The sequence below is a fragment of the Centropristis striata genome, chromosome 11 (genome assembly GCF_030273125.1).
Source record: "Centropristis striata isolate RG_2023a ecotype Rhode Island chromosome 11, C.striata_1.0, whole genome shotgun sequence".
NCBI classification, from domain to species: domain Eukaryota; kingdom Metazoa; phylum Chordata; class Actinopteri; order Perciformes; family Serranidae; genus Centropristis; species Centropristis striata.
This window is the reverse complement of record NC_081527.1, coordinates 22,521,972-22,535,007: the sequence shown is the minus strand read 5'-3', so window position 1 is coordinate 22,535,007 and position 13,036 is coordinate 22,521,972. Positions and strand designations below refer to the sequence as shown.

Below are 13,036 nucleotides of genomic sequence, written 5' to 3'. Positions count from 1 at the left end.
CTGATCCAAAATCACAGCTGCACAGCTGTACCCTGATCTTGATCCTGGTCCTGTTCCAGGACCTGAACCTGATCCTGGTCCAGATCTTTTAAGACTTTTTATTATAATTTTTGACTCCTTTTGGGGTACAAAAAAACACACGAATCAAATGCAAATGTGACAAAAGTTTTGCTTGTTGATTAAAACAAGTGAATATTAATATATCATAACATAACAACATAACATATAACAAAACATAAAATCAAATAAACAAACGTTCATAATAAAGTTTATTTCTCCTGAAAGGGACGCGTGTGTGTGTGTGTGTGTGTGTGTGTGTGTGTGTGTGTGTGTGTGTGTGTGTGTGCGTGTGTTATTGAAAACTGATAATATAAAAATGTTCTGAGTCCAAAGTTTTCTTTCACTGATTTATTTCACATTTCTCAGTTTATCAAAGTGTTTAAAAGAAAGTTGATACAATTCAAGTTTCTTTTTTTGTGCAAAACAGTTTCAATAAATGCTGACTGTGCTTAGTACCAAACATTCACTGTAAGATTGAATTCAAACAAAAAATAATAAATTACAATTAATATTCAGTAACACGCTGCATATTTTTACTCAGTTTCCATCCAAAGTGCAACATTTAGTTTTAAATATAAAGTGTCTAAAATGTGTTTATGATGAAATCAAGCCGACAGATTTAAATAAAAAATATATAAATATAGTAAGTTAATACATATTCACACAAATATTTAAAAATGTAGATTAAAAAACTAAATAATTCTGAATTACCAGAAATTGTTAAAAAGTTTGTTTCAGTTGATAAAAATCTTTTTCCTGTTTTTGTTAAAATACACTTTCAATAAAAGTATTAAAATAAAATCATGAAAATGTAAACTGCTGAATAAATCAATGAAACATCAGCTGAACTGACGAGGCTGCAGTGAACATTAAAAGTAATAAGAATTCAAATGCTGACTCAGCAGAATGAAGAGATCATTTATATTAATCAAAATAATAATAATAATACTATAAAGTCACAGCAGCAGGTTACTATCTCAGCTGATGAAGATGAAACCTGATGAGAGAAATGTGACTCCGGTTAGTTTAAAGACTATTATTGATCAGGTGATGTGGCGGGACTCTCCCAGCAGGTGGAGCTGCAGAGCTCTGCCTCTGTGTGTTCTGGTTTCTCGTTTTGTATTTTTAAACAGTATTATGAAAGTATTTCTCATGTGTACTTTAAGTATGTTTTGATGCTGATTCTACACTGATTTACCTGATGGTTGGTGATGATCAGGGCTCCATGAGGCGCCGGGCCTTCTCCATCACACTCATCTGGTCCTCCGTCTCCACAAACATCACAATCCGCAGCTCGCCGCTCAGCTGTCAACACAACGCCATGACACAAAACAAAACACATGTTCAGCCACTTGCTCTACTTCTTATCACACAATTAATCTGATTAATTCACATTTGGTGCAGTTTGAGAATTTGTGTAAATAAACTACAGAGTGTGTTCATGTGTTTTTAACAACCACAGAAGATGAAGAAGAAATAAATGTAAACTTTGACAAGAATTATACTTTAACTCGTCCAGAGGAATCTGAGTACTTTAAAATGTTTGTTGGTCAGGTCTCAGAGTGTTTGTGGGTCAGTCCTTACCTCGAAGGAGTTCAGTATGTATGCAGGACATTCTGGAGAGTGCAGGAAACCGACAGGCTGCTGACACAACCACTCTATCGGCCCGTCACACAGGAGGCAGCCGAACTCCTCCCAGACAGATTTGGAGCTGAACTCTATCTGGACCCGCTGGATGGAGCTGGACTCTATCTGGACCTGCTGGAGTGAGCTGGACTGTTTCTGGACCTGCTGGGTGGAGCTGGACTCTATCTGGACCTGCTGGAGTAAGCTGGACTGTTTCTGGACCTGCTGGGTGGAGCTGGACTCTATCTGGACCTGCTGGAGTGAGCTTGACTGTTTCTGGACCTGCTGGGTGGAGCTGGACTCTCCCTGGACCTGCTGGAGTGAGCTGAACTCTCCCTGGACGTGCTGGGCGGAGCTGGACTCTATCTGGACCTGCTGGATGGAGCTAGACTCTCCCTGGACCTGCTGGGCAGAGCTGGACTCTCCCTGGACCTGCTGGAGTGAGCTGGACTCTCCCTGGACCTGCTGGGCGGAGCTGGACTCTATCTGGACCTGCTGGGTGGAGCTGGACTCTATCTGGACCTGCTGGGTGGAGTTGGACTCTCCCTGGACCTGCTGGGTGGAGCTGGACTCTATCTGGACCTGCTGGATGGAGCTGGACTCTCCCTGGACCTGCTGGGCGGAACTAGACTCTCCCTGGACCTGCTGGGCGGAGCTGGACTCTATCTGGACCTGCTGGATGGAGCTGAACTCTCCCTGGACCTGCTGGAGTGAGCTGGACTCTCCCTGGACCTGCTGGAGTGAGCTGGACTCTCCCTGGACCTGCTGGATGGAGCTGGACTCTCCCTGGACCTGGAGGAGAGAAGTCCACATGAACATGTCTGAATAAGTCCCCTTCATAGTGTTTTCTCTGACAGTATTATGAAGTGACTCTGAGTGTTTGTTCTTGTGGATTTAATGAGACATAAAGCCTCTATGTGACGGGGGATCAGCTCTCTTAGCAGAATCCTTGTTGCTATTCAGATTCTTTACCACCAAACTCAACTGTAAAACCATCCGTCCAATATCTTCTGATCCAGAGCTAAGACAGGCAGTGGTCCCACTAATGTTTCCTAGCTCTTCCTGTCTACTGGTTCTGAGATCTCAGAATTTGGGCTTTGCAGCTGAGTGTGAAGTGGTCGGGATGAGATTCAGCACTTCCAAGTCTGCGGTTGTGGTCCTCATTTCTGAGAAAGAGGGTCGCCGGTTCGACTCCGGCCTGCTGATCTTCTGTGTGGCTGTTTTCCCCCGTGGGTTCTCTCTGGCTTCTCCAGTTTCCTCCCACAGTCCAAACACATGCACCTAGGTTTAATTGGTGACTCTAAATTGCCCGTAGGAGTGAATGAGACCGTAATTGTCTATCTCTCTATAGTCTGAGACCTGTCCAGGTGAACCCGCCTCTCGCCCAATGTCAGCTGGGATCAGCTCCAGCCCCCCGCAACCTGAGTGCGGATAAGCGGTTAAGGATAATGAATGAATGAATCTCCAAGAAGGGTGGACTGCCCCCTGTGGGTCAGAGTGAGGTACTGCCCCAGAGTGTGGACCGACGGTTTGGTTCAGAGTTAGAGAGGGAGCTCAGAGTCCACCGAGAACCCTCTGGAGAGAAGCCTCGGGGTCCAGGAGGAGCTGAACGGTTAGCTGCGGAGAGGGACGTGTGGAATACTTTGGCCTGCTGCCCGCGCGACCCGGACACGCAGATGAAGATGGATGGATGTAAAGGTGATGTATATATTTATATATCTATATATTGTATTGTGTCTTATGCAGTCAGACCTCAGAGCTGCTGGACTGCTGACCGTCAAGACGGACACTTGGCTCCTCCCACGTCTCGTTCATCATCCTGCCTGAACAAACTGACACCTGAAGCACAAACACACGTCACCACAACAAGACAAACGTCTCCACTCCAGCCTGAGATCTTCACCACGAGTCTCCTCTCACCTCCGTCTGGCTCTTCAGTGGCGTCTGTGTTTGAGGAGCAGACATCAACAACGTTCTGATCCTGGACAGGACACGGTGGAAACAATAGGTTAATATGGCGCTGTGAGTCCTATGGAGACATGAAGTGTGACCTCTGACCCTGAACGTACTGGCTGCTGAGGCTGCAGTGCAGACAGGAGTCGTCCTGGTCAGTGCTGGTGGAGTGTTTGCGGGAGCAGACGGGGGTGGAGGTGAGAGCCGGACGCTGTGACTTCACATCGTCTACATCAGACAGGCTGAAGAGCTGAAGACACAGACACATGGACATCAGATGGACGTTTCAGGACAAACAGCAGCCGTGTGTCCGGTGCGGCGACTTCACCTCAGAGGAGGAGAACAGGACGGTGCTGCCTAGGCTCCAGCAGGAGGTGGAGTCCATGAAGGAGGTGGAGTCCTCACTCTTCAGTCCTGCAACCTTCAGACACAGGAAGATAAAAAGCTGAGAGACGTCAGGACAAACTCACATGTTGACAGTGGTGGAAAGTAACTAAGTACATTTACTCAAGTACTGCGCTTAAATACAATTTTGAGGTACTTGTACTTTACTTGAGTATTTCCACATATTTAACTTTATACTTCTACTTCACTACATTTTAAGGTAAATATTGTACTTTACACTACATTTAGCTGACAGCTTCAGTTCCTTGTTAATTTACAGGTTTAATATTTAACATAAAAAATATGATCAATTTAAAATTATTGCGCATTTTTATAAATCAAACCAGACAACAGTATAATAAGTCGTTTTAATTAGCCTTACCCTGACAACAAGTAAAATGCTGCTTGCAGAAATGCATGAAAATGAAAATCATTTATTTAGAATATATAAAACAATCTGATTGGGTCCATTCTGCATAACGAGTACTTTCACTTTTGATACTTTAAGTACATTTTGATGCTGATACTTTTGTACTTTTGCTTCAGTAAGTTTTGAATGCAGGACTTTTACTTGTAGTGGAGTAATTTCACAGAGTGCAATGTGGTATTAGTACTTTTACTGAAGTAAACCACTGCATGTTGACCCTTCTGCATCTTTTCAAGGACAAAAATGTCAAAATCAGCCAGAATATGATATATTAATGTTATTTTCCACTTTAAATGAGCCTTAAAGCGGCATTATGCAACTATTCTGCCTTAAGAATTTATTGTTGATCACAAACACAATGAAATTACTTTTTTCCGTCATTTATTCTGACCTGATTTAAAATGTTTTTAAATCACACCTTTGTGTTCCTTATCTAAATACAGCAAAAAATATCATCAATAAATTCCAAAAAGTGAAAAAACTTTTGTAAATGAGGTGTCACATGATGTTTTATACAAAAAAAAAACAATAAATAAACATCAATAAAGTAATCTGCTGATTCATCGATAATGTCAAAGAGAAGAACAAACTCAAGCTTAAGCTGTAAAACTCTGACGGGACAAACAGGTTAAAACATAAACTACGGTGATATAGAATCAGACTTTTAGGTTTTATTCAGACTCTTACATAACTCCTGCTCAGATCGAGTACTGACAGGCCGGCGTCTTCTCTGTGGCGTGATGAGGTCACTTCCTGTGGTCCACAACTCCAGGACTCTGTGTTCTGTGATGAAAACAACATCATAAAGTAGATAATAATAATAATATACACCGCAGGTTAAGATGAATTTCATCCCTAAAGCTGAAATACCGCCTCCATCAGCTCCGCAGGCACCGTCAGCTTGCACACGCTCAGTGAGGAGCTGCAACCTGAGGAGGAGGCGGCGACACAGGTGGAGCACAGGTGGGCATGGTTGTTGTGGTGCTTGCTCACACTCCGACTGCTGGAGCTGCAGCTGGACTCGTCGCTGACACTGGACAGACTGTCTGCCTGCTGGAGGACAGGACACAGTTAATGGGAGGGCGGAGATGGGAGGTAAGAGGGTGGAGATGAGCGGGTGGAGGTGGGTGTTGACCTTGGTGGGGATGTTGGTCCTGGATGCTGGTCTGGTGGAGGAGGAGGTGTGGAGGTGCAGGATCTGAAGGTATCCCTCCTTCTCCACCTTCCTCTTCAGGGTGGAGTTCCAGTGGTTCTTGATGGAGTTATCTGTCCTGTATTGTAAAATAAGCTCATGTTATGAGCAGAGTGAAGGAGTGACAGTGAGCAGAGATCTACTGACATTAACGTGCTAACCAGCTGTCCTGTAACACCAGCTGTACCTGTACAGGCAGCAGAGAGTCACTGCAGTCTGTCGTCAGAGAGGACTGGTAGCTGTTAGCTGTTAGCAGCTTTAGTTGCAGCTAAAACTAAAATCAAGACCTAAACACCAGCTGAGAGTTTAACAGGCTGCTGCAGTGATTGAGCTGAGATCAGTTGCTCTGCAGAGCACCCAGAGACCTACAGCCGGCAGAGAGGAGTCAGGAGTGGAAGCAGAAGAGGCAGCTCTGGAGCTGCTGTGGTGTCTCACGTCTGCTCTCTCATCAACCAGCTCTGCCCTACAAAGTCTAACTGCAGTATCTAAGCAAAGAGAAAAACTGCTTTTTTAACTGGCCAGCAAAATGGGTTGTAGGTAGGTAAGTGATGTGACACTTATTTCTACATGTATTGATGATGTCATTTTTCGGCTCAAAAATCATGACAATTTATTTGACCTTTGACCCCAAAAATTGTAGTTACTGTAGAGGGCAATAACTACAATTTTGTTGTCTTCTTTCAGCTTTTATATTTTGTTTTCAGTGAATAAACATTTTCAAATAGATTTTGTTTTAAGTATATTTATATTGAGTTGTGTTTAACAACTCTATTCAAATATTTGTGTATTATAGACTTAATATTATAAAGCAATGTCATATTTTAGTCTTAATATAATTTTATCTCACTTTTTTTTACTTAATCACTGTCTCGATAATAATTTCCCTATAAAAATAAACTTAAAATTTCTATTATTCTTGTTTTCACCACAACACAATGAAGAAATACAGGGCTACACTGTATCATAGTCAAAGCAGACCGTGGTAAGTGAAGTTACTGAGGTCTGTTTTGGTTTTGAGTTGGATTTTGTAGTTACTGCAATTTTTATATCATTATTTCTCTAAAATTAACCAAAACTGAAATCTAAAACTTTGTCACAAGATAAAACAGACATCAAGGAGTTATAAGTCAATTTTGACAAAAAATGCACTGCAGTTGGGCTTTGTAGGACAGAGCTGACAACATGAGATTACAAACCTCCACAGACAGCAGGTGATGGTGACAGCAGGACCAGCCTGTGGCAAGCTGGAAGCTTGGTGTACCTTTGTTTTTGTTTTTTTGAACAATGTTTTTATTAATTTTCAATAAGAACATACAAAACACATCTAAATGATAAAATGAGTAAAAATTAAAATAAAATAAAAAAGTGTGTGAATATAAAATAACAATTACAACAAATAATATATATATATTTTTTTTTAAATAAAAAAAATTGTTACACTCATTATGCTTACAGATAAATATAATCTACTGTTGCTTGAGAAAGTCCATTAAGGGTGTCCACACCTCTTCAAATTCTTGCACTTTACCCCTAATTACATAGGTTAGCTTTTCTAATGTAACACACATTGCCATTTCTCTAATCCAAGATTGTGTAGAAGATACTTCAGTCTCTCTCCAAGATAATGCAACCATCCTCCTGGCCTGCAGGAGGCCAAAGTTGATCAGAGTCTTACACTTAGAGTTAACAGAAAAGCAATCAGGGTATATCCCTAAAATACAAAGTTTTGCTATACAAGGTAAGCTTGGTGTACCTTTAATGTTGCTTGGATGACTTGCATTATTTAATGAGATAACCTGCGTACCTGCCGGGCAGCTGCTTGGAGATTTGGGCCCAGCGGTTCCCCAGCAGCCTGTGGGCCTGGCAGATGACGCGGTCCTCCTCCAGCGTCCAGCCACTCTTCTTCACCGTGGGGTCCAGGTGGTTGTGCCAGCGCTCGCGGCACTGCTTCCCGTTACGGCTGTGCAGGTGTTTGGCGATGAGCGCCCAGTGCTTCACGCCGTATTTCTGCACCAGCGCCATGACCTGTACAGAAAGTGTCATCATAACGCATTACTTGTTAACACAACAAGGGCCAGGTTTGTGTTGCAGGATGCAGTTTTCTATGTTACTGTACAGCAGTACTGCAGTATAGTTGGTATTCTGTGTTTACCCTCTCATCCTCATCCTGAGTCCAGGGACCTTTCACCAGCTCTGGATTCTTTATCTGCTGCCAGCGGCGATTACACTCCACCTGTGACCTCTGACCCTGAGACACAGCACAGACAGCAGTTACTGACTGCTGGACAGATTTATCACCATATTAACAGCATTTCCCTCGTCAGTGTTTCTGCTTGTTACAGACTCAGACAGTCTGATCTTCGTTGGTCATTTAAACAGATATTTCCACGCTGTGTTCCTCAGATGATCTGACCAACAGACAAATAAAACTACTCACTTTAAAATGGAGAGAAACTGAAGACCATCTGTTTGATCCAAAGTCCTTCACCAGTGTGTGCAGCTTATCATCCTGAAGAGGAAGATCACCATCATCATCATCATCACCACCATCTCCGTCAGGCTTTCTATTCTACAAAATGTTTTGATTCATAAATGACTATGAATATGTTCTGTTGATCTTTAAAATATGATGTGGGAATATAAAAGTGTAAACAGCTGAATGCTGAGCTGAAAGTCACTATCAAGCTGAATAAAGCTTCAGATTCAGCTGATTACTCAGAGACACCAACACATTGTCACGTCATACAGTCACCTGGACACAGAGTCTGAGTTAGCCCTGAATGCTAACATGACTTTTACCTCGTCTTTTGCCCATCCAGGCTTCTGGAAAGTCACTCTGGAAAATCGTCCTTTACGTTCCAAACCGCTAAAGCGACTCTTTGTACTGAGACAGGAGACAACAAACACACAATGTGTGAACTAACACACAAACACAGCACAGGCTCGGTCTGATTCTGGTGAAACTGGATCAGATTTTATGGAGAAAATATTATCTTGTTGTTTAGACTATTGTAATGCTCTGCTCTCTGGTCTTCCCAAAAAGAGCATCCACAATTTACAATTAGTGCAAAATTCACCCACACGCGTGCTGATGAGGACCAGAGGGTGAGACCACAATACAGCGGTCTTAAAATCGCTGCATTGGCTCCCCGTGTGTTTCAGGATCGATTCTATTAGTTTTTAAATGTCTTAACGGTCTTGGGCCATCTTATCCATCTGATATGCTTTTATCATATCAACCCTCGCAGGTCCTGAGGTCCTCTGGCACCAGCCTTTTAATTATTCCAAGAGTTAAAACTAAAACCTACGGGGAGGCTGCATTCAGCCATTATGGCCCACGCCTTTGGAACAGCCTGCCAGAGGACATCAGGACTGCAGAGACTGTTGATGTTTGGTCTAGCTTTTAACTGATTATTTTACTATTTATTCACCTGTTTAGTTATCTATTTACTTATTTAGATGCTCATCACATCGTTTGTATTTTCTTTCCCATTGTATTTTAGTTTTCAACAGAACCTGTTGTCTTTTAGTTCTTATCCTGTCCTGTTGTATTTTAGTCTTGTAGTTCTTATTCTGTCCTGTTGTCTTTTAGTCTTTAGCTCCAGTGTTCCCTCATGGGGGTCTCCGCACTGGGCTGTGTGTTGGGTCTGCCCGTGGGGATGTGGTCTTGGAGATTCCCTGGGCCCGGGGGTCTCGGTGGCTCTGCACCATGTGTGGAGTCCGCCCTGGTCTCCCCGGGTCCTGGTGGTCTCTGTGACGGCGTCCTCTATGGCTGTGGGCTCTGCCACCTCTCAGTGTGGATGCTCCCACAGGTTGCTTTTTCCTCATCTGGATCCTCGGTGCCTTGCCATGTCTCTACACTGTCAATCAATATGTGCTGTGTGTGAGTCGGAGTGTGTTTGTGTATGTGCGTGTGTTTGCATGTATGTGTACATACAGATGTGTATGTGGGGATGGGAGGGGTGGGTTTTGTTATTTTTATTGTCTGTTTTAATTCTTATTTTTTGTAAAGCACTTTGTGTTGCATTTATATGTATGAAAAGCGCTATATAAATAAAGTTTGATCTTGATTTCCCTCTGAGCTCCTAAAACACAGTTAACGTCCAAATAGTTAAGGAAAAGAAAACGGCTGATGCTTGTCTGTCTCACATGGTGCTCAGAGTTCTCAAGATATTGTTGACAAATGCGCTCTGGATTTTTAATAAACTACAATAATATTGTAAAGTGACTTTAAAATGACTTTCAAGTGAGGTAACTAGTAATACGCAGTAACAGGTCAAACAGTCAACAGAACACTGACATCACCATAAAAACAAATACAGACTTATTCACACATGTTTTGCTGGGGGTCCTCTTCAAAGAGTATATTTATTTTTTCTATTAAAAAATATGCAATTTCACATCAGTTTGGATCATCATTATCGTATTATAGGAAAATAAACAACACTCAAAGAGACAAAACTCGCTGCAGAAACCCACCGAGGACCGACCGCATCGGAGGAAAGTCTTTCTGGGAGTTTTGATGATTTTATGTTCATTCGGCTTCAGTGATGTTTAAAACAAAAAAAGACAAACGTTTTTACAATCAGTGCATCCACAATAATACCAACATTACCTCATTAATTAATGTTTATACACAATTAGATGAAGCCCAAATACAGTGACAAGTGCGTTTACAGGTGTGTTACAGGTGTGTGTCGGGTGTGTGTCAGGTGTGTTACACGTGTATTGCAGGTGTGTGTCAGGTGAGTTATGTGTATTACACATGTAACACAGGTGTGTTACAGGTGTATTACAGATATATTACAGGTGTGTTGTGTGCATCAGCTCTCACCAGGACCTGCGGCTTCTGCTGCTCATCACTGCTGCTCATACACACACTGACACACTGAATACCTGCTGGAGGAATCACAACACACACCTTTTTTTTTAACTTTTCATAGACTAAACTTCAACTCTAAAAAGTAGTGAACCTTCCTTTATCAGTTTGACTCTGACAATAACTAGCATACAGTTTCTGCTCCTGAACACTTTAATAACAGCAGGATATGTTAGCATAACTTCATGAAATGTTACCAGAGATACTTTATACAGTCTGTGGATCCTCTGGGCCTGGTTTTGCAAAAGTAATCTGCTTGAATTTTGGATAACAGATTGGATTAAATCTTGAAAATGGGTTATTCAAAAGAAAAAAACGGACTACATAATTTGATTAGATCACGTAATCCAATCTTGGTTTTGATCCGGATCAAACCTTTAGTTTGGGTTTTTTAGAACTTTTTAGTATGATTGATCAAAAACTCTGGATAATACTGATCCCATCAGGAGGGTGGATTCAGCATGGATTTCAGGCCCAAAATATAATTAAACTTTAAAATTGTATCAAATAATACTATATTTGGATCATGCAGTATAGCCTACAAGATATCCTATTTATTCATAAGGTTTTAATTTGATTTGTTCATCCACCAGGCTACAGTGATTAGGTAGGCTATAATGTATTCAGCCTTTCAGTATAGGCCCACAGCAAAGTAGAAAAAGTTTGGGCTCATAAAATAATCCCCCAAACAGCTGTCAATATTGACCACAAATAATATATTTAATTATGTCACTAATTAATGTATATTCATCACAATCAAATATATTTTTGTTTTGTTTTTAGATTTATTTTTAAGTGATGTATGCAATGATAAAACAGAATAACCCAGCAATGGCAACACTGGTTTTTGAAATCCAAATCAGAAATGGTGTCTAACTATTGTGTCCCTTGTTGCTCTTCACATATCTATAGTTCTACATTAAGATTTCCTATTCTATCTGAGCGCTGCTTATCCAGATTTGGTGATCCTGAAAAGTTTCTATCCGGATCAGATTGATCCAATCCGATGTTGCTTTGAAAAAAAGGATTACCAAATCCGGATCAATTTTATCCGGATTAAACATTTTGAAAAACCGGGCCCCGGAGTTTAATCAGAGAAACAGAACAAACCGTTTTAGTTCTAAACTGACGGTTGGGCTAACGTTAGCGCTAGCAGAAGCTAGCCGCAGTTAGCCGGTAAAGAGAGCCCTTAAAGACGTTAAAAAAGTATCAAAGAAAGATCAAGCCGGGACGTTATCCCGGTGAAAAGCTGTGGTCTGGTCTGAATGTCTGCCGGTTCAACGGGAGAAACGGAAATCAGGTAATTTACCGTTGACGGTTGGCGGCGGAGAGACGCTCGAGAAGGTCCGCTGCCTGCGCTGTAGAGGCAGCAGAGGCTCTCCTCTGATTGGATAGGGCCGGCGATGACGTCGCCAAACCAGGTTCATTTATTTATTTATTTAAATTAAAGACGTTACTTATGTACAGAGGTTGTAGAAGTATTCAGATCCCTTTCTTAAGTAAAAGTACTAATACCACACTGTGAAATTACTCCACTACAAGTAGAAGTCTGCATACAAAACTTACTCAAGTCAAAGTACAAAAGTATGAATGACCCACTCAGATTGTTTTATATATTCTTAATATATGATTAGATCATTTGCTTATTTAACTACCTAATATGATAATATGAGGTTTGATTTAAAAAAAATGTCTAATCACTTTAAATTGATCATGCTTTTCATGTTAAATATTGACTTGTAAAGTAACTAAAGCTGTCAGCTAAATTTAGTGGAGTAAAAAGTGCAATATTTGCCTCAAATGTAGTGGAGTAGAAGCATAAAGTTACATAAAATGGAAATTCTCAAGTAAAGTACAGGTACTTCAAAAATGTACATAAGTACAGTACTGAGTAAATGTACTTAGTTACATCCCATCACTGCTTTCTGTGTTGGTTTCCAGAATGTGTCCTGAAGCTCGTTAAAGTTCCATTCTGTACAGGCAGAGAGTGATCATGTTATTAAGGTTAATAAAAGTTATCAGTTATGGACTTAGTTACATTCCACCACTGCTCATGTATTCATTTATTTATTGTCATAAACAGGAAGTTATAAATAAGAAAAGAAATGGAAAAATAACAAAATTATCTCCAGTTTCCAATTTCCTTTTTCTGCAGAACGAAAACAATAAAAGTACAAATAAATAAGGAAGTAAAAAAAATAGATACATTGAATAACAATAGAATTAAAAATAGAAATTATAAAATAAAATAAAAAAGTAAAGGGTTAAAGTCACAGGAGTGGGTCTGTAGTTATATGAAAACATAACTGAAATATAATATTGTTTTTAATTTAATAGTTTATAGTTCAATATAGTGACAGGTAATAGTAGTATTTTTTATTATAAATAATGATAATATTATAAGGTATAGGCTAAATTATTTAAATTTGAGAATAATAATAATAATGATAATAATAATAATAATAACAATAATATATGCTAATTTATTGTAATAAATATATTACTTAGTGTTTTT

The 13,036-nt window shown here is 40.6% G+C and overlaps 1 protein-coding gene and 2 long non-coding RNA genes across 4 annotated transcripts; all 3 read right to left on the bottom strand.

Moving 5' to 3' along the window:
- Window positions 1-129: 129 nt before the first annotated feature.
- LOC131981128 (uncharacterized) lies at window positions 130-1,787 on the bottom strand. Its single transcript, XR_009395274.1, has 3 exons — window positions 1,645-1,787; window positions 1,259-1,365; window positions 130-1,057 (listed from the first exon to the last, which is right to left on the bottom strand). It is a non-coding gene; the product is annotated as an uncharacterized LOC131981128 (long non-coding RNA).
- Window positions 1,788-3,219: 1,432 nt separating this feature from the next.
- LOC131980304 (transcriptional activator Myb-like) lies at window positions 3,220-9,353 on the bottom strand. Its single transcript, XM_059344515.1, has 12 exons — window positions 9,273-9,353; window positions 8,442-8,561; window positions 8,080-8,151; window positions 7,795-7,890; window positions 7,447-7,667; window positions 5,586-5,721; window positions 5,321-5,500; window positions 5,138-5,233; window positions 3,968-4,060; window positions 3,756-3,889; window positions 3,607-3,667; window positions 3,220-3,525 (listed from the first exon to the last, which is right to left on the bottom strand). Exons 1-12 carry the CDS (start codon window positions 9,351-9,353, stop codon window positions 3,433-3,435), a joined length of 1,383 nt encoding a protein of 460 aa, XP_059200498.1. The 3' UTR covers window positions 3,220-3,432.
- Window positions 9,354-10,075: 722 nt separating this feature from the next.
- Window positions 10,076-11,806, bottom strand: LOC131980782 (uncharacterized). Of its 2 annotated transcripts, none has more exons than XR_009395247.1 (3): window positions 11,632-11,806; window positions 10,477-10,541; window positions 10,076-10,184 (listed from the first exon to the last, which is right to left on the bottom strand). It is a non-coding gene; the product is annotated as an uncharacterized LOC131980782 (long non-coding RNA). The 2 variants fall into 2 exon arrangements; XR_009395248.1 differs by having other exon boundaries at window positions 10,477-10,538.
- Window positions 11,807-13,036: the final 1,230 nt, after the last annotated feature.

What these genes read in the sequence shown, in the direction of transcription:
- LOC131980304 (XM_059344515.1), bottom strand. Translation starts at nt 9,353, where the DNA reads ATGGTGCAGAGCCACCGAGACCCCCGGGCCCAGGGAATCTCCAAGACC. An exon ending in CTCAGGATGAGGATGAGAGG is followed by an intron (nt 7,668 to 7,794) that starts GTAAACACAGAA and finishes CTTTCTGTACAG; the next exon opens with GTCATGGCGCTGGTGCAGAA. An exon ending in TCCTGTTCTCCTCCTCTGAG is followed by an intron (nt 3,890 to 3,967) that starts GTGAAGTCGCCG and finishes CTGTGTCTTCAG; the next exon opens with CTCTTCAGCCTGTCTGATGT.